Here is a 21,738-nt window from a genome sequence, read left to right on the forward strand (position 1 = left end):
CTTACATCTCAGCGTCCCCTGGCAGCAAAAACGCAACTAAATTTGGCATAATTTTCAGCTCACTGGCGGCAAAAATTTAAAAATAAATCTCGCACGCCGATATAGCGCCATCTAGCGGTAAAACAAGGAACTAAAGTATGAATAAATTTTGCGCCCTCTAGCGGGGAATATATCAACTAAAGGTTTTCGAAAAAATAGCGCCCCTGGCGGTAAAAAAGGGAACTAAATCATGCCCAAATTTTGGCCCTCTAGCGGCAAAAATTTGAACTAAATTTTCGACGTCGAATCAGCGCCCCTGGTTTTAAAAAAAGGAACTAAATTCTTCGAAAATTCTGGCCCTCTAGTACCAAAAATTTGAACTAAATTTTAGACGTCGAATCAGCGCCCTCTGGCGTTAAAAAAAGGAACTAATTTCGCGCAAAAATTTAAATGGAATAGCAGGATAAGGTGGTCAAAAGTGCCCTTGAGCCGATTCTACTTCATAATGCATCATTCGATAGCTTATCCCAAAACGCCATGGTACACCAAGTTTCAACCCTGTACCTCAATCGGGAGGGTTGTTATAGGGTAAGATAGAAATGATCGTTTTTGCCTCATTTGATTTAAAAAAATCAAAAATGTTTCTACCGGCTCCGCAGTCGACCTTACCGACTTACCCACCAGCGATGTTGAAAAGACCTTACCGACTTACCCACCAGCGATGTTGAAAAAGACCCCCGGCGACTCTCTCTGCGCACCGACAAAATATCTTCTTGGGGTGTCAGGGACCCCCGATAACTCTACACACCGACCTAATATCATTTTGGGGTGTCAGGGACCCCCGATAACTCTACACACCGACCTAATATCATTTTGGGGTGTCAGGGACCCCGGCGACTCTTTCGTCGCAGCGACAAAATATCATCTTGGGGTGTCAGGGACCCCGGTGGCTCTTTCTGTGCACCGACAAAATATCATATTGGGGTTTCAAGGACCCCGGCGACTCTTTCGTCGCACCGACAAAATATCATCTTGGGGTGTCAGGGACCCCCAGCGGCTCTCTCTCCGCACCGACAAAATATCTTCTAGGGGTGTCAGGGACCCCAGTGATTCTCTGCGCACCGACAAAATATCTCGGGGTATCAAGGACCCCAGGCGATTCTTCGCGCCGACCTAATACCACATTGGGGTGTCAGAGACCCCGGTGACTCTCTCTGTACACCGACAAAATATCATCTTGGGGTGTCAGGGACCCCGGTGGCTCTCTGCGCACCGACAAAATATCATCTGGGATGTCAGGGACCCCGTAGCTAAAGTGTGTCATGTAAGTTTGCTGAATCACGCTAGATGTCACTAAAGGAGTTCGCAATTCTCACATGGTGTATGTACAGTATTATAGCTTATAAAATAATATGAGAAGGTTGTTTCAATATGTAAATTATATAAAAACAATAAATATAAAACGATTGTCTCTACTAAGACCTCGACTAGTTTTTCAATAGCAAAACATAGAATAAGTTTCAAGTAAAATAATTAAACAGGTTCAAGATAGACAAAACTAACCTAGAAATATCTTATGTGACTTAACTTTTATAAGCAATGTTAGCTCCGTGCCAAGATATTATAGAAGATATAGAAGACTTAATATCATCACAAGATATTACACCCAAAGAACGTTATAGTTCCAGAAAGAATGTCACATTTCGTCCAAAGCGTATGCAATTGCGCGAGGAATTACCACAACCTCCTGTTTTCGACAGTATTGTGCCAGGAACACAAACGATTTACGTAAAAACTTGGGGATGCACTCATAACAATTCTGACAGTGAATATATGGCAGGTCAGCTTGCTGCCTATGGTTACAGATTGACAGAAGACAAACATAAAGCAGACTTGTGGCTGTTGAATTCTTGTACAGTAAAGAGTCCATCCGAAGATCATTTCAGAAACGAAATCGAAGTTGGAAGGAAACAGGGGAAACACATTGTACTTGCTGGGTATTAAGACTTTTATACTTTACTTACACAAAACAAATTACTATTTAAAGTATAATGTTACATAAAGCATTAAAAGTTACATGAAGATCTAATGTTTTCCAGATGTGTACCACAGGGTGCCCCCAAATCATCTTTTCTACAAGGGTTAAGCGTAATTGGCGTACAGCAGATCGACCGTGTGGTGGAAGTGGTAGAAGAAACATTGAAGGGAAACACGGTTCGATTTTTACAGCAGAAAAAAGAAGCAGGGAAAAAAGTTGGCGGTGCTTCGCTGAGGTTGCCGAAAGTCCGAAGAAATCCCTTGATAGAAATTATAGCCATTAATACGGGTTGCTTAAATCAATGCACTTACTGCAAAACGAAACATGCGAGAGGGGAATTGGGAAGTTATCCCCCTGAAGAGATCGTTGAAAGAGCTACGCAAGCGTTCAACGAAGGAGTTTGCGAGTTATGGCTAACGTCCGAGGACACGGGCACCTATGGCAGAGATATTGGTACAAATTTGCCAGAATTGCTGTGGAAATTGATCGAGGTGGTGCCCGATGGTTGTATGATTCGCCTTGGAATGACCAATCCACCCTACATTCTAGAACATCTGGAGGAAATGAGCAAGATTTTGAAACACCCGAAAGTCTACAGTTTCCTTCACGTACCGGTACAATCTGGGAGCGACCAAGTATTGGCAGACATGAAGCGAGAATACACTTGCGCCGATTTTGAAATGGTCGTAAACTTTCTACGGGAACGTGTTCCAGGATTAACCATAGCGACGGATATTATTTGCGGGTTTCCAACGGAAACTGAGCAGGATTTCGAAGAGACGATGAAGCTTTGCGAAAGACATCAATTTCCAAGTTTGTTCATCAATCAGTTCTTCCCTCGACCGGGTACACCCGCTGCTCGAATGCAGAAAGTACCCACGCAAGATGTGAAGAAGAGAACGAAAAGGTTGTCAGAATTTTTTCAGTCCTACTTTCCGTACGATGATAATAGAGTTGGTATTGTTCAAGATGTGCTGGTCACGGAAATATCTCACGATAAAAAGCACTACGTTGGTCACAATAAATCTTACGAACAGATTTTGGTACCTTTGAAAAAGGAGTACTTGGGAAAAATGATTAAAGTGAAAATCCTAGAAACAACGAAATATTCGATGAAAGGAGAACCGACAAACGAAGGTATCTCTCCGTCGGTAAAACAGAGCTTACCCAAAGGAACTGTATCTGGTATACCGATCGAGATGAAACCGTCTAAGTACAGAATAGCGGCAATTCTGACGATTTTTGTTGCAGTCTTTCTCAGACTGTTATGGAAGTTTTTAAATGTTTAAAATGTACTATTTGAACTTGTTGCTAGATAGCAAATAAATATCGAAATTTTATATTAAAAGTAAAACGTATTTAATTCTTCATCTTCACATTCTTAGACAATAAGCATGTTGAAATTAACAAACTTATACACTTCTTTTTTCCTTCTTTTTTGTTTTTTTTTTTGTTTTTTTACAAAGAACATAATTTTTTAAATTGATAGAAGAAGCTCATTGCTTTAAGAAAATAACAAACGCAGCTCAAAATGTATATCTAATTCGCACCGTACATAATAGTTATACTAAAATATCTAGTACGCAATACTGAAACTTTAGCGAGAAAACCGTGTTGAAGGTTTTGGTATTTTCTACATACTATTTTCTTACATATACTTCCATTGGAAGCACAAATATAAGGCACAATGGTAATAAGTCTAACTGCTATACAAAACAGGTTCGAACATATTTCTATAATTTATGTGGGATGGGACAGTTGAGGGGCACTAAAGATACTAACAACTAAACGTCTATTTAGCAGAAATCAAAAATACGAAAATCACAAGAAGACGAACAGTTCCCATTCGTTTTCTTCTCGTATACGGGTCGCACTCACGTTTCTTCGTTAATTTTAAAAACAATTTACAATTATATCGTAATAATTGAACGTTGTTTGGGTTAAAATTTTCGTAGAAATGGATTACATTAATTTTTTGCAGGACGTAAATTTGATTTAAAAGCCACATGAAAATTCACATTTACATTCTGAATAAATACAAACGCTACAACGTTAAAGATTCTAGATCGGTAGAAATTAAAATATAAAAAATAAAAATAAATTTCAAACTTTAATAAAATGGCACCTGAAATTGGCCTGCTATAATACTAAAAATATTATCGAAAAATAAAACATAGTTTTTGAGAAGGATGATAAGAGAGCAAAATAGAAACTAAAGCAGATTAGAGTAATTGTTTTCAAAATTACAATAATTTTACAATATGTAATCTTTCTTTTGCTAATACATTATAGTGGTGAATTCTTTTTTTCAATTTCATAATTTAAACAACCAAAATATTCACACTTACTTATTATTTTGCCAAATCTCATCCTGCTCTTGCAATTGTTACAAACAATTAATACATGGTCTTATATTTAAAAATTGAAAATGGACATTGTAAAAAAGAATCGCGTTTCTCGATTCTATGTTTAATTAGAGACGAATTACGTATAAAAAGTGGCAAGATATTGAATACCTAAACGAAAAATATTACAAAATAAAGTAATTCTATAATACTACAATCTTTTTCAGACACCCATAAATTTGAATTACTATAAACATTCATCTTTTAATTAAATTATTAAATTTAATCGGCGACGAATTAGGAGATAAGTTTTGATTGATCGATAAATTTGGTATTCTTTCAAAGAAATTAATATTTAATCGAGGTATCTACAATTCGCATAAACGAGTAATTATAAAAATAAAAATAATAAACGAAGGAATGTGAATGCTACGCATGTAACGAGGAACTACTTGTTATTTCTTGCACTTTTTAAATAAACGTTTAGCTGCTAATATCTTGAGTTACTCTAAACTATGTTATTCGGTATTAACCCTTTTCTTTAAATACTATCATTAAATAGAAAAATAATCCGCGAATGTGTAATTCGCTATGTAAAAAAATATTTGTTTGTCGCATCAGGTAATTTACCATTTCTATATGAATTATTTTAATTATCTAACCAGAAATTTGTGATTTTAATAATTTCTTGTAATTTCGCCGGACGACCACTGTTTATTATATTTCTTTATATTGAAGTTACGTTTGTGAATAGTTGGTCCAGTGGTCTTCCGTGGTAAAAGGGTTAATATTAACGCTGTATATTTGTACTTGTACACTTTTCCTTTTGATTAATTATTGCCGAGTTAATCTCTTCCTTAAAACTTTAAAAACGATGGCACAAAGAACCAAAGTGGCGTACTAGAGTACTAAAAACATTGGTAAAAAATAAAGTATGGCTCCCAAAAAGGGTAACGTAGAGAGAAAGGAGAAGCGTCGTTTGATTTCGGTTATCACTAATTATTACCAATAATTGGTTTCCTATTAGTTGTTAAAATCAACTTGCGGCGATTGTATCGTAATATCAAAATTATAATGAACTTAGAAATCTCGATCAATCGATCCATTATAACTTTGAATCGGTTTTTTTCATTTTTCAATCCCACAAATTTGTACACAACTTTAAAACATATAAAATATTAAACGCAAATTAATCGTTCGTCCATACATACACGTTTCATTGGAAAGCATGTTGAACGAACGACAACGACGACGATGCTAACTCTCAAAGAAATACTACGCTTCGCAACAAAATTAAATTAAATTAATTCGAACGATTCTATTTGACAATTCTCGACGATACGCTAAAACGTTTCATTAGAGAGTAAAGTGACAGCATTTATAAAAGATTCATCTAACAACTTTCATTCTTGCGATCAACGTTTGATTTCGTTTAATAGGGAATGCTTATAATCTCCTGAGATTCCGTTTACTCTGCCTCGAGCCGACGACCAGCCGTTTGTTCCTCTTGGTCGGCGTAGCTAACAGGGGTGTTTTACAAGGACCAGTGTGCGGCCTCGACGAACAGAAGGTGCAAAATTCCATTGAGCAACCTTGCCTCGAACACGTTCCCACGTTTTTCTCGCCATCCACGTGACAAGGGAATGAACACTTTGGACAGGGTAACAAATGTTCCCAGGGTGCAAGTGTACGACTAGCCTGTCAACAAAAACAAGGAAAATGTCATCAGAAATTTTATACATCTCTATTATAGTTTTTGACAAGTAAATTAATAACTGGATAGAGAATAGAATACACACTTATGACTTTTAGAGGAGAAGATACGAATATGAAATAGCGCAGAAATATGAGATACCAAGGTATTAATCCGTTAAGCAATAAATATCATTGTTTTGTATTTCATATTATTTTCATTTTTTAAATTGTACGCTGTTTCAAAACATTGTATATGTTTTGTGAGTTTGGATTAAAGAATTGAGGATATAAACTGTTGTATTTCAACTATGCCTTCAAATGTGTACCAGCATTTTTTATTACAATTCCGACCACTAAGAGCACTGTAATATACAGTAAAACCAGCCCCAATTGATATGGCAGAACGTGACTTGAAAATGGTAAGTGGACTCTAGAGCCCGCCCGTGATGCGTGGCACAAAAAAGCAATTCGTAAAAGGTCTGTAGAGAATAACTCGTCTGGTAAAAATCATCCAAGGACGGTTGGAATGGTAGATTTATTCCTTACCAACAGCAGTGAAGTTCTAATTCTTTTCTTTTACCAACTTATGGTTTTTTCAACATGATAAAAAAATCAGTACACATTATTCAAATAATATAAAATCATACGTAATTAAAGTTAAAATAACATAAGTGAATTTTATTATAATACAGATTCTACGAAAAACATCCTATTGCATAACCTACAGGTAATTTGTTAACCTATAATCATTATCAATGAAATCCACAGACTTAAAATATATTTCATTATATACAAAATAAAAATGAGTAATTTTTATTTAAAAGAACGTCCTAGTCCCAGAAGAGTGAAAATTAATTGCCAAAACTGTAAAGCAATTAGTGGGAAAGACTGTTGCTTTCGAAGCATTTTTGTGCGAGCTAGTAATTAATCGGATCAGCTACGTCAAGTTGCACCTGTTCGTGTCAGGATGACTTATTTCGGTAAGGCAAGGTGAAAGGAGTGGTGGGATACAACGCTAAACATAAGGAGAAATACGCGCATGAATTGCATGGCGTTTATCATTCAACATAGCGTCACGGACAACAAACAACGTTGTCCAAGCAATCTGTCGTGCATTACTAATTAGCACGGCAGAAAATGCGTGAGAAAATTTAAGAACGATCGTATACGTAGGGCATAAGCTAAAATAAAAGGTTATCTAAATGACATCCTTTGCCTTGTTCGACGCGTCTGGTCTCTCTCTGTTCCAGCGCTGGAATAGATTCCAACAGTCTACGTGGACCACCAATAGAAACGCCGAAACTTTTGGCGCCAGAATTATTGGCGGGAAAGGAAGTGGACCGGGCCTGACTACAGGTTAGGGCACGGATCACCATATGTAATACGTTCTCTAACAGTAGAGTCAGTAAAATTTTATTTTTTTTGTGCATGAATCGAACTGACTACTGTTTATTATGTTTCTGCAATGTAGAATATTTGCTTTTTAATAAAAATATTAAAGCTTTGTAATAATAGAATTAAATAAAAAGCTAGTAGAAAGTTTATATGTAAATAAATATAAAGAAATAAATGTACATTACAATGACCTCTATTTTTGATGTTTTCATTAATCCTCGAACACGAAGAGAGCTCCGATTTCAATTTAATTTTATATTTCATATTAGGTTATTATTTTAATCTTTGAAAATCTTTCGTTAAAAAATTAGAATTTCTTCGCGAAGTTCTAAATTATTAAATTTTTTACATAAAGAAAAATAAATAGTTACGATTGGAAATAAAAATCTATTTCCGATTTTTACATCGTTTCTGTAGAGAACCAGATCAGTGTAAAAATTTCAACAAGTGGAATAAATTCTAAGAAAACCTATTATACTTAATTAAGGTTTGAAAATGTGGAAATAATTTTCTAAAGTAGTAGTTCTAATACGCATAACAGCCGTAGAAACAGGCCTAAGAAATGTAGAAAATGATGATAGGATTCTAACGAACGCCCTTTTCTCACAATGTAGCAGCAGATGGGTTGGCTGCCCACAATGTGCGGCACACATCTACAAAGACCGATGTCGTAACGGACCCTAAATTCTCGAAAGACCGTTTGTAGATACCAAACTTCCTGCAACCGAGTCGAGAACAAAATCTTCTCGACAGCTACATTGATGAAAATGATATATAGGAAGAGAACCTCTTCATTTATACATATACATGGTGTCCCGCACAACGTGGCACTATAAGGGTTGATTCTACGTACAAAAATAATTCAAAAATGTAGAAAGAACTTTTTCTACACCCAGCTTTATTTTCCCGAAAATCAAATTTGAAAATTCTTTAAAATATTCGACGATGACGATTACTACAATTATTACCTTACTAATTAACGAATGTAATTATTAATATATATATATAAAAGGTATTATTAATCAACACTGTACATTAGTATATCAACCATTTGAATAGAATGTAAAAATAAAAATGTCGGATGAAAAATTGTTGCTAGTTGTATCAGACATTTTTATTAAATTTTTTTAATATTTCATATTTTATCTGATACATTTTGCCAAAATAACAATAAATGAAAAGTGATTCTACATATTAGTTTTTATTAATTCACCCTGTATATGGAACGTAAAATTGTTCAAATATTTAACCCGAAATTTTCGAACGGAGATGATATATTCTGATCAAGATTGCTTCTACTTAATGACCAAACGAAGTTAAAAAAACTTTCATCTACCATGTGGGTATTCATCAAGAAAAGGACCGATGTAGAAACAGACCCCCACAATGCAGGGGCGGATCCGATAGGGGAGATTGCCTCTTTCAAAAGTTCACTAATCTCAAAACAAATTAAATTTATAAGAAAATATTCATCAGAATCTACCCAATTCCACCATTTTGTTAATCTTGCAGTTTTTTCCCCGGTCATTGCCTATGTATTAAAAAAAAAAAATATGATACTTAAATAAGTTTTATTTTTGACTAATTACTTTTCTTTTTCCACTATATAGTTTTCAAAAAAAGCACTTAAAAACTACAATTGCTTTTTAAAATGCATAAATAATTCATGAAAAATTGTTTAAACTATCATCGTATAAGAATGTTCAAAGAAAAATTCAGAAATAAATATTTCGTTTTCCAACGCAAGGGTATAGAACTGTTCCTGACACAATGTTACAAAGTAACGCCCTCAAAGAGTCGTAGAACGGAGATAAAAATTCTTGCCTGCACGTATGGGATCGGGCACAATGTTGAATATAGGATCAAAAGTGTCATTGTAGTTGGTCCCAACGGTCGGTTAGTTTTTCCTTGAAACGTGATGTATGTTTTCCGGCGATATGCGTATGTTCAACACTCTGCTATAGAAAGCAACACGGTAGAGAATTCGAAAAAGTTCATTGGTGAACACCAACACAATGTAGAACGTAGATAAAGTATACTACGTACATAGAAGTTCTTCTACTCTACAAATATGTAAAATCTCGTCAAGCTATTTTACTAATAAATTATTAGTAAACTACTCCTTCTTAATTATTATTTTAAATTTGAATTTTATTTACTAATAAGTTATTAATATATGAGAACCGCAGTAAAAGAGTTGCTATTTGGACTCTGTAATATTAAATTTACTAATTCAATACCACAAATATTTAGATTTTTCAATTAATTATATGCAAATTTTTTTTTTCCAATTGTATTAAAATTATTTAATTGAATATTGGAATCTAATCAATGTATTATCATATTTTTGTCGGTAATATATTTAGAATTAATTGTGCTATTGTTCTGATAATTTAGCAGTAGCCTTTATTTGGTTTCCGACTTAGATAATTAATTATGTGGGCGCGATAGCTACGGGAAACACTTTCAGATTGATTAAAACCAGCACGAGTATACTCTGATAGTTTTCGTAGACTATAAAAGAAACTTTCTGTTAATTTATCAGCTAAGAACTTGAACAATAAAAAAGATTCTGTTTTGAAATTTTAGAGTTTCAAAATAACTAATGATTAATTATTTGCTCTTTCAGTTTCAAAAGCATTCTTAATCATTTCGATATTCTTATCATTTTAGTATCGACTGACTGCCGTAACGATTGCAAAATCAATTAATAATGAAAATGTCACGATAAGATCTCGAAGATGGCCGCGTGAAAAATGTAAGAAATAAAATTAATATTCCAGGTATTCAAGCAAGTAGTAAGTTTCTGACAAGCGAGACCGATTCTTATGCTAATAATGTTTCAAGAAAAGTTGGCGAAAAATGTTAATTGAATTAACAAAGTATAACCGGCAGCATAATTTTATCTTTTATTTTTAAAGAGTTATTAATCAAAACAGTATCTTTTATTGTCTACTACCAACTTGGATCTATATTTCGGTAAAAATACGCAGACTTTCGAAATGACCTGATATAATACCTACTCTAGAAACTCGTTGCTACTTTTTACTAGCGTAACCGGAGGCTTTCAAAAATTCGGACCATTTATCTCAGTCTTTTCGCCTATCACATCGAATTATGGTGTACCGGTAATTCAATATCTCCATTAAACTTACTAGGATGGTATCAAGTTTCCGACTCTGATTCCGTCAAATTAGATTTCGGTTCAGTTAATCCAAGCAACCTGCACGCATGTTTCCTCGTTTATGCTTGTCTCTTTTTACCATCTTCACCTTTAGAAGTTAACAAATTGACATTCCTATTCAGAAGCAAATTCCCTTCTCTTTGAATATTTTTCTTGTATTTGAAAGACAAATTCAATTGTTTATTTTCTTTTCTTCAATGTTTCGATTATATATGTTGATTTCTTTTAGGCTTTTATTGAATAAAACTACGAGATATTACTATTTGCATTAACTAATACAAGCCTCTACTAATTATCGTTTAAGTTTAAAACATTGGGAATCTTATAGTGCAGATTATAGAAAAACGAGGCAAATTTTAAAAACCACGATAATATTTGAAATACGATATAATAGTTATCTCTTATTTGTTCTTTAATACCGAAAAACCACATTAAAAAAAATTAAATATAAATAATATGGTTGATTTACAGGTCGCGGGAATGCAAAAGCATTAAATCCGCAAGAACCTTCGATAACTAACGATCCTTTTAGGTACAGGTCCCGCCTACAGTATGTTCCTGTTGCCAGCATCAATATTTCTTTTTCCAACAGAAAAAAAATTAAGACGTTTAACTGTTATACAATTATGCAGTTCACACAGTGAACCAGCAGAAAAAAACACTTCTTATTAACTAATAAATCATATGAAGGAAAGTAACTTATTATAGGTACTCAATAACTATGAAGATAATATACAAAGTAAATACAGATTATTGCTTACATAAATTACATTTGTTTTAAAATTGTTTGCAGCCAACAAATTAAATACAAGGTAATATTAGTATGTTGTAAAATACCCACGTACAATATTTAAAGTTTTCACTTTTATATTAATTTTCTAGAGTTATAGAATCTTAAAAAAATTCAATCCTATTGTAAAATAAAGACGCTTTTGCTGGGATCCTAATTCAATATTCCTTTCATATTTGCTTTTTATAAACTATAAATAAATTTTAAATTGGAAAATAAGAATTTAAAAATATTCTTTTGCACAGTTAAGGGGATAATTTATAAAAGTATTTTTATTCTATATTTCAAATGCTATTTATCCTAGTATGGGAATATCACGTTTCATATCTGTGCATGCCCTTAACGAACCGTTCGGTCAAAGAAAAACCGCCTTGTTACGTCTCATTATCCATGAAAATAATCGGCAATAGGCATACAATACAGGTACCTTGACCTCATCCTTCGCAGTACGTTACTTTTATCTTTTATAATTAGTTAAACGATTCACCCAGATACAAAACGACGTCAAGGTCGTTCAAAGGAACGCCCAATGTCAGCGAGTAACGACCATTTAACATATATACCACCTTAGGTATTAGGAATAACGCTTAAAAAAAAGAAAAAAACAAGTAAAGAGTCACACCGTATGAATATAAAAATTATAAGGCAAAACTTTGTCTTGAAAATGATATTGAACAATTTCATTTTCTATATGCGACAATTTAAAAGTTTATATAATATTTAGTTATTTAATTTTGCACAGTTATATGCGGCAATAGAATGAATTTTTATTAAATATAGCCCAAGCTATGAAATAAACTTCTGGACGCACATGGTGCGTCAGCGGCATTGTTTAATTTTGCTGAACCATCACGTGCGACTTGAGGGAAAAAATGGAAAAGACAAAGAAAACATACATTATCGCCTATAAAATTAAAAAAATTGTGATGATAAAAAGTCTGACAGCTCTGGAAGGGGAAAATGAAATTTCAATAATAGCAAAAGTTTTAAATCAATATTTACAAAGATGCTTCTGAGTAAAAGATCATTACTATAATGAAAAAGAAATTAATAGGAATTATCAGTACTAATGAATTATACATGATTCTGATACCCGAATGAAGTGGCAGACAAAATTCAAGAGATTGGCTCGAGGCCGCGGTGAGCGGGCCATTCGAAACAGGCGCGCCTAGTAACTGAATAGGCTGTACCATTCGTTTTAGTTTTTATACGTACACATATGTTACGGTAAAAGTAAATGTATATCTATGCCATGGTGCAAAAACCGCCAATACCATATTTTTGCAAAAATCAAAAGTAGCAATATGTCAAGATTTATATGATTTTCGAACTCTATACCTTAATATGTTAATCTAATATTATGTAAAAAGATATAAGAAATTGAAATGTCGCGGAAGAAGCACTAAATGACAGTTGAAAGGCAGGTGACTGGTTGAAGGAAAGATCAAGCGGGTCATTGGAACAGATAGAGATTGACGCAGTCGGTAACGTGATCCACTTCGGTCGTCTTCGCCGAATGGACGATTTCTATCGGGCGAAGAAAGAAGAATTTTTTTTCAGGCCAATCGTAGTTGTGTTCGACCATGCGAACGGGTCTCAGGTTCCGGAACCAAAAGGCCCAAAAGTACACCGCCATGAACACAGGTATACAACCATCGACGAGTTTCTACGTGCAGGTAGAAATGTACACAGGGAAGCTCAAAGGAGAGTCCAAAAGCGTTGGTCCTTTGAGAATTAAGAATAGAGAAATTCTGAAAAACCAACGAACTAATTGAAAAATTACGCGGGAAAAAAACTTTCCTCGTTTTACATCCTCCTAAGATTTGTATAAAATATTAATTTGTTTATAGAATCTTTATTGTGGTAGAATCGAGCAGGGGGTGGTTCTTCGTATAAAAAGTAATTCAAAAATGTGAAATAAAGTTTAGTTTTCGAGAAAAGCTAAAGGGTTACAATCTACCACTCGCTTTAACCCTTGGACGGCGGACTATAGAATTAATTTTAAAGTAATTTGATATTTCATATTATTTCCAAATTTCACACTTTTTCTTAAAAATGATTGTTTCAATATACGAAACTATTTCGTTTAAAAATGATGTATTTAACTTTTGATTAATATCCTTATACACAGTTTGTAAGTTTGGATCACAATTGACCCAAGCTCCGCTGTTCAAGGGTTAACGATATTATCGCCTCAACGTATCAGGTTTTGTCATCTGATCACAGAACTATATAAAGTACCGCGCGTTACTAAAAAACTTTTATTATAATTAAAGAATTTGAATTGTCTTGTTACATTAAAACTATGAAAAAAATTTATATAATAAAAATGAGTATATCACAGAATGATAATTTAGATCATTTCAGTTCCAGCACAGTATGCAGCAGCATTCCGGGTGTACAGTCTAAATTCGCGAGCGTAAAGGTTAAAGAATGTAGTATGGTGGCGAGTTGCGGCACAGAGAGAGAGAAGTTCGCGCCAAAAATTGGCGGCTTGAATTTCCAGACGCGAGTTGCGTGCGAGCGAAGAGGGGTTTGCGGCTACAAACACAGGAAAGTATCGTATACGTGCACGTAGCCGAAGATCGTTTGGTTTCAAAGTGGGCCAGATGCCCGCCAGCAACGCACGTCAGATGTATCATTATCTCGGCCTCACTGTTGCTATGCAATTAGAGTCCGTTAATCGGGATCCCCACCACGTGACGCCAACGCGTCTTTCGTGACGCCGGGGTCCGATGGTGGGGGAAAAGAGCGAGAGAGAGGGAGAATCGAACGAGGAAAGGGAGCATAGAATGGAAAAGGAAATATCCGAAAGGGGGACAGAAAACAGTCTGCGAAAAAAGACGACGGCGTGGCGCGCGGCGAGACGTAGGAAAGAGACAGCGACCACGAGCAAAGCCTAAGACGAAGACGGCAACAACAACAACAACAGCAGAGCACGTGGACGTGAGAGCGCGAAAGTTCTGTCTTCGGTTTCGCTCTCTCCATTCTCATTCTCTTTTCTTTTCTCCAAACTTTTGCAATTTTCTTTTTTCGGGGGCGTTTCTCATTTTGTCCCTCGCGATATAACCCTCTGGACCGTAACGAAGATGAAATTTTCGCACACCGCAACACCGTTGGTCCGCGGGCGAAATTTCAACCTTAATGGCCATTACTTTTTTTCTCTAACTCTGATTTCAAGTTCGAACCAATTTTCTACAGCTACGAAACGAAATGATTTATACGACAGCTGCGGGATTTCCTGTTGCATAATGATAGGATCAATTAACCAGGTGTCCGTTCCCGTCTCGGAAACTGTACTTCTACATAAATTATTGCTCGTGACGAATTAAATATACAAAATAAAACGAAACGTTCTATCTCTTTGTTTTCCGCGTACACGTACAGGATATTATCGTGAATTTTCGATGCCGTGAACGATGTAAGTGACGCGTGACGAATTTTCGCAACGCGTGCCTAGAATTTTTCGGACTGTTTTGCATATTTCTGAGACGTGACTGTTCAAAAATTTTTAACGGACACGCGACCGCTTTAGAAATATACATTGAATTATTTTATCTATTAATTCTATAAATGAAAATAAAAATAGATAAATTGAAAGACTTTAAAGAAAACAGAAATTGAAATTGGGATTCTCTCCATGGTCCGCGGTCGTAGGGTTAAACATTATTAACCTAATAGTTGTTAGCCTTATCTTTTTTAAAAATATTTATTTGCCATTGAGCTCTTTCCTGTATATATTGGTTCAATAACGCGGCTCTCGTCCTTCGCTGTACAATAGATAGGAAAGACTACCAATGAGACATTTCTTTACCATTCATTATGATCTGCTTGACCTTGAACGCGGTTCCAAGATGCGCGCGCAACTGCGCGGGAAAGCTGTGGACCACGTTGTTCCGTTCATTCTATGTTCATTACGAACTCTAACCCCTTTCTTGAACCGTTGGAAAACGAACGTTCTCGGTTATGGTGATTTCAATCTATAATTGAAATGTCACTGTATAAAATTTTTATTTCATCCTTATTGTTTTATTATACGAGTTTTAAGACTGAATGGTGTAAAAAATTTTAAATATAAAAGTTCATAAACTTCTTATAATTTGCATATTTTATTTATGTAGTCGGATCGAAATGATCTTGCGAGGATTTGTTTTCTTTAAAAGGAATTTTTCCTTTAACCTTTGGACAGCGATGATTGAAATTTAATTTTAGAATCTTTTTTAAATTTGTATGACAAATATTTTCAAAGATAAATAAAATGTCTTCACAAAGCAAAGTTATGTGTGAACATTCTAACAAATAGCAATCCCAATTTTTTGTTTAAATACATCTTAAATCTGCACTAGCAAAAAAGAAAGTAGTTGTAGCGAAAGCTTAGAACCGGTTAGCAAGAAAATTTCAAAATACATTTATTAAATTATTTAATAAATAAAAAGATTCAGAAGTTAGTAGAAATTAATCAATTCATTAGCTGCTTTTCAAATTGATGACGAGATGACTATGTGCACCGTCATGCTCTTCCTGGAATTCCAGCTATTCCCATCACCAACGAACCTGCACGTATCCTTTTTATCCTATCATGATTAATTCTCACGTCACTTCCAAATAAGTACGAATTCTATTAAGAATCATTGAAGACCCGTACATATATATTAATCCTGCCGTTATCCTTGCCCACGTTTCTCATCAATTTTTACCTTGCGAACCATTGTTCAAATTAAATTGATTCCTTTATCCCAATCGAGTAATAATATTTCTTAAAATTCTACCTGCAAAATACACTGTCTCTTGAGATATCACTATGAAATTGGTGTGCCCCGTTTTAAATTTCAATATTTTCCCGCGCTTCTGTGCGTTTGAAAAGTGGCGCGAAAATATAACAACAATAACGACTGTACTTCGATAACTGAAGTTGGCATGACTTTTAAAAAATGAATCTTCGATATGAAGAATTAATTTGTATACCTAATAAATTATCCCATATGCTGTATCTAAACTCGGGTCAAATTTTATCGATCCATAAATCCCGACTCGAGGGGTTCAAATAAGTTCAATGATATCGGTAAGAGGAGAGAAGGAAAGGTTAGGAAAATCGATCGAATCGAGGAGGAGACTATAGAGGAGAGAATGGGGAAACTGCGCAGTTAGAAATCGATCGCGCGACTAAGTTCAGGATGCAGGATATCTGTCGGATGACGTGGTGACCCGTTCAAGGCCACTCGTTCGTCCTATATGTAAAAAAAAAAAGAAAGAGACAGCATTTTGGATAGAAAGGTGTTTAGCAGTGTGAAAATCATGACTATCCAGGGCCACACGCATCTATTAAACATCCATTATTCAAGGCAATCACCAAAAAGTCTCGTTGCGAATTCAGTACGATGCATCGTAACCGCGTAGCAACAGGGGCCTGGCAACAGGACCTGCCTTCAGCCTCTCTCTTTCGATGGTCGTTCATTCCGTTCTAACTTTCAGTAATATCAATCTTCTCCTCTCCGTTTCTTTCTGGCTATCTCTGTTTTTCTACGGTTCTCTTGAACGAGCATGTTCGTCGCTTTCTCGTTGCTCGTTAACGGCGCGCCGGGCCGCGCCGCGATGGGGAGGAGAAGAAGTCCGGTGGCAGTGACAGTTCTTTTCGGTTCCTTTTCGGTAATCCAACAGGACCGTCGCAATTTTAGGGAGTGCTGGCCTAACGGAATGTTTTGCAACAGTCAACGAACTCTTGATCGAAACCGGTGCAAATGTGCACTTCCAAACAATTTCTGCGAAACTCATTCAACGGACTTGCGACGAAACGCTACGTTCCGACCCCTTCGCACGGTCTTAATTATCAGGCTGTATTGAATTACGTTTACAGATACGATACAAATGCGTAAGTCTTGAAGAGGGTAGCTTCGTACACGTATATGTAATGAAATTGCTTGTAGATATTAAAATGTAATAAAACTGAGATACTAGTAAATTCAATTTTATAGTACAATAAAAATTAATTTTGTTAACATTTCATAACCGTCCGGGGAAGGCGACCGCCTTCGTTTCCCCTATGGATCTGGCGCCACGTTTCAAACGCCTGTACGGTTATACTAAGACACGCATGAACATAAATACAAACATTAGAAACTCTGCTGATCGTATTGTATATTTAAGGTGTCAGATTTTTTTTCTTCGAAACGTTTGCAAACACCGTGTGTACAATACTTGGTGGGTCTAATGTTCACACGTCCGTTGAAAACCTTTCTCTTCCGGTAATCTAATATTCAATAGCAATTAGCGAAATTTGGAGGTTCTTCAACTTTGACATTCATATTAACAATACGAATCTCCTGGAAACACAAATATTTTTCGCATTGTTTCTAATGCATGTAACATACGTTTCAAAATTAATAATTACTGTCTCTATCACTGTTTCTTTTTTAAATATAACTTAATTAGTTTCTCAAATAACCCTTGAACAGCGGAGCCTGAGTCAATCGTGAGCCCAAACTCAGAAAAATATAGAAGGAACGGTATAAAATTTAGAAATATAAAATTAAATTAAAATTGGGCCTTTCTCCATGGTCCGTCGTCGAAGGGTTAATAAATATCTATAAATTTTTGAAAATTTCTTTCCTACGAATCTCACCCTACTGCGACAATGTTACTACCATACCATACCAATTACAGATTAAATCAAGGGTCGAATGTCATCCGCGTCTTAACCGTTGAGGATTAAAACCTTTCCGTGACTTTTGACCCACCTTGTACTACTTACCACCTTGAAAGGATCGAGACAAAAGAAATCCAGACAAAAGCAATTCATAACAAGGAACGTGTTCAAGGACAAAACAGTATAAACACTCGGGTAAATGTCCTCAAACAATTGGCTAAATTCTCGGTACGTGTTAGAATCCACTCTCACCTGACCTAGACGAGCAATACGAATAGAAGGCGGCGCGGCAAAGCGAGGCAAGGTAAGGCGGTATTAGCACAAGAAAAACGAGTCGTTTCTTCGACGGGAAACAAGCGGTACATTCGTACCGGCAACAAGCAACGTTCCAAGGTGGTAAATTGCTAATAAACCTTCGCCGGTACCAACAGAAACACCCCACTCCACCAATTAAAACTGCCTCGTGGAAGAATTTACAACGTTTACCCCGCGCGCCCTTCTTACTCCAGCAATATGTTTTATCTAAATTAAGGTGGAAATCCTGGGTTAGGAGAAGAGATAAGTGTGACAGTCTCGTGCATTCCTTCGAATCACCTAAAATACTCAACTTCATTTCATTTTTATCTTCCTCCAGATTATCACTAACCCACTATTCATTTTCGGCTTTTCCGTTCAAATTAAGTACTTTTATTATTTGGTTTCACAGAAAAATTTCAATTATCCCGCGTTTTAACGTTATCAAGCCTGTTTATTATTCTTACCCTCTCAGAAATTTTGAAACCCTTTTATACTCGAGAACGTAGGAAAATCAATTTTTATATAAATATCTATTATAACATTCTACAAAATTAACAAAAGAATTTAATAAGTATCCATTACAACGACCAGAAAATCCTTGCTCAGTTTCAGATCCATTCAAAGGTATGAAACTTCAAAATTTATGGTGCCCCTACAATACAATTCTGTGAAGCGTTTTGAATAAACGGTTTGCTGTACTTCGAGACTTATCATCGCGGCAAACTTCATTAAAATCAAGGTTTTGCACTTGGGAACCTTTCCTTGTAAGACCTTCGCACAAAGTATGGCCTTCTGAACCTGACACCAAAAGAACACCCACCTTAACTTTATCTCTACCTCATTATCGGATCGTCGTTAGCCGTGAACTCTGGTCCGGTACCTGTTAGCAGATCGGCCCACCTTCGCTTTCATTACCTACAACGAAGTGAAAGATCCGGTCCGTTCTCTAAGCCACCACTAATTGTGTCTCCTTCGATAAGCATGAAATTCTTCTGCCTTTTTGTCTTTAATTTAATTTTTTTTTAATTTGAAATTTTCTAGAGTTCGTTTGTGTAAACTGAACGTAATTCATCTGGACAATACCCCTGAGGAATGTCATATTTCTTATTCACAGTCAACCATCTACGTTAAATCCTGATTTCAGACGACGATATTTTATGCGTAACATGAAAACTGGAAACATTTCTTTACGTATTCTCTTCACTTCATTTGGCACGAAATGGCGCAAACCGTAGCACTTTACGAGCACTGTGCGTGTCCTAAATTTTAATGCAGAAGTGACAGAGTATATGCTACCTGTGCTCTACCCTCGCAACTGTTTCCTTATACCAAGGACCTTTGTATATATTTTATATGATTTATAATATCATTATTCTGACGTTATTTGCAAAATAAATTATTACAAATATGAATTGGGTATTCTTAATATTTGCTGATTCACAAATTTACTTTGTAATAATATTCTAATGTCAAGTAAATTAGTAGCAACCCCTAATATTTAATTAATAAAAATAAAAATTTTAAAAAAGAATACCATGTTATAAGAATGAACACATTGAGAGACCTCATGAAAGAAATATAAAATAAAATTCTTTTCTGATTAAATAACCACCACCTTAATGCGTATTGTATTCAATTGCTGTGAATGATAAATTATGTTAGGTAAATTGAATCACGATTACCCTGATGCCTTGTTTACGCGGTAATCTTGATCAGCAACACTCCCATTCTATACACGTGCACCACCCTACGTATCTTACTTAAACGAGTTATAAATCTTCCGGTACATACAGTATGCATTATCTTGTTAGTCTAGTGTAATCAATTGAGGGGAGGAATCCATTGACCGACTTACCTACAGTACGTACACAAACACCTAGACGTTCCATTGAGAAAACAAGCAATGAATGAAGAAGCAAGAAACCGGATGTCGAAGAAACCGCTCAGGTAAAAGCTATCGGGCAGCGTTGGACGCGATTAAGCTAGGCCGGTTTTATCTGACATTAGCGCCAGCTTTAAACCGTACTTGTTAGTACTGGTGAGTTACAAGCATCTTCGCTATCTCACTGATAACATTCAATTACAACTAATAACTACACGCCTGCTTTTCTTAACAGTACCGTGAAATCTTTATGACGGTACTTGTAGTACGTACCGTAATTTCTTGTATCTTTACCTCAAAGATAGGTGATAATCGCTTACAATTTAGCGAGTTTCTACACTGCTCTATTTAGACTGCGGATACTTTTTAGGTATGCGCGGGTGCCTGAAATTTCGGGTTTCGATCGGGTAAAATTTAATGCGCGGGTACTCGAAATTTCGGGTTTCAGTCGAGTCGGGTAAAATTTAATGCGCGGGTACCCGAAATTTCGGGTTTTGATCGAGCCGGATACCTGAGATATACAAACACTCGGGTGCTCGACACATAAAAATATCCGCACACCTCTAACATTTTTATAAAATATGTTACGTTACATTTTGTGAATTTTTCATTTTCTAAATAATCTTTTTCTATATGTATTACATAATTTATATATTTTTTACACATTCTAGTATCCACAGTGATACAAATAAATGTGTATGAATATAGTGAAATGAATGTGGCTATTTCGTTTTCTAATTATAGAATGAAAAATTAGTATGCTAACACACGTACTGTAAAGTATATATATTTTACTAATAAGTGAAATACAACTGCTACGGAGCTGTACGTTTATTTGAAGACCTTGGAGACATTCATACCGGGCAAGGATGTTCATTGATCAATGAAACCACAAAGAGTGTCTGTATTGACCAGTATCTCCATACTGGTCATTCATTTCCACGCCTCGTTCTTTCATCATTGGTAAAAATCAAATAGCCACAATTATATGAATATAAAATTCCAACTTTATATAGAGTTTGTAGCACCTACACGAGAACCTATGAAAAATACATGGTGCATATCTAAACAGAGATCAGTTTGTGAACAATGGTATTCATTGAAGTTTAAACACCATAGAAAATGGTTTAGCGATTGTACCTGCGCGGATCCCAATTTGTGTCGTTTCTCATTAGTAAACAGTCGAGTACGCTTGTAAGGACAAGAGGAAACAATTTGTGTTAACACAAGCTGGAACTTGTATAGGATAGCAAGCATTACCTTCGAACGTTGTCCGGTCCGCCTTATAATTGTTCAACAGTAAAGTGCGCGGTAACACTTTTATGGGGTCTCGATTCGTGAAGCGAATAAGTTAACTACTTTAATAGACGACCCACTATATCGCAGTTCATTCACGTTCATTAATCGCGTTAAACGGCTGTAACACACGACGCTTCATTTGCTCTGCATGATTTGCGACAAGTGTATAAATTACAGAATAATGAGGCCGC

At 35.5% G+C, this 21,738-nt stretch overlaps 2 protein-coding genes across 2 annotated transcripts in view; one reads left to right on the forward strand and one right to left on the reverse strand.

The window, feature by feature from the left end:
* The first annotated feature begins 1,325 nt into the window (after nt 1-1,325).
* Nucleotides 1,326-3,371, forward strand: LOC114880107 (threonylcarbamoyladenosine tRNA methylthiotransferase). Its single transcript, XM_029195745.2, has 2 exons — nt 1,326-1,976; nt 2,079-3,371. Exons 1-2 carry the CDS (start codon nt 1,579-1,581, stop codon nt 3,304-3,306), a joined length of 1,626 nt encoding a protein of 541 aa, XP_029051578.2. The 5' UTR covers nt 1,326-1,578; the 3' UTR covers nt 3,307-3,371.
* The window catches only part of LOC114880109, a 39,490-nt gene continuing 21,111 nt past the window's right edge, over nt 3,360-21,738 (reverse strand). The window contains exon 2 of the mRNA XM_029195747.2: nt 3,360-6,060. Within this exon, the coding sequence (XP_029051580.1) occupies nt 5,809-6,060 (252 nt within the window). The 3' untranslated portion in view covers nt 3,360-5,808. The remainder of the gene's footprint in view (nt 6,061-21,738) is intronic.

The sequence above is a fragment of the Osmia bicornis genome, chromosome 5, assembly GCF_907164935.1.
Source record: "Osmia bicornis bicornis chromosome 5, iOsmBic2.1, whole genome shotgun sequence".
In the NCBI taxonomy this organism is placed as follows: domain Eukaryota; kingdom Metazoa; phylum Arthropoda; class Insecta; order Hymenoptera; family Megachilidae; genus Osmia; species Osmia bicornis.

Excerpts from the sequence above, each read along its gene's own strand:
- LOC114880107 (XM_029195745.2), top strand. The coding sequence starts at position 1,579 with ATGTTAGCTCCGTGCCAAGATATTATAGAAGATATAGAAGACTTAATA. Across the intron at positions 1,977-2,078 it reads AAACACATTGTACTTGCTGG|ATGTGTACCACAGGGTGCCC; the intron begins GTATTAAGACTT and ends AATGTTTTCCAG.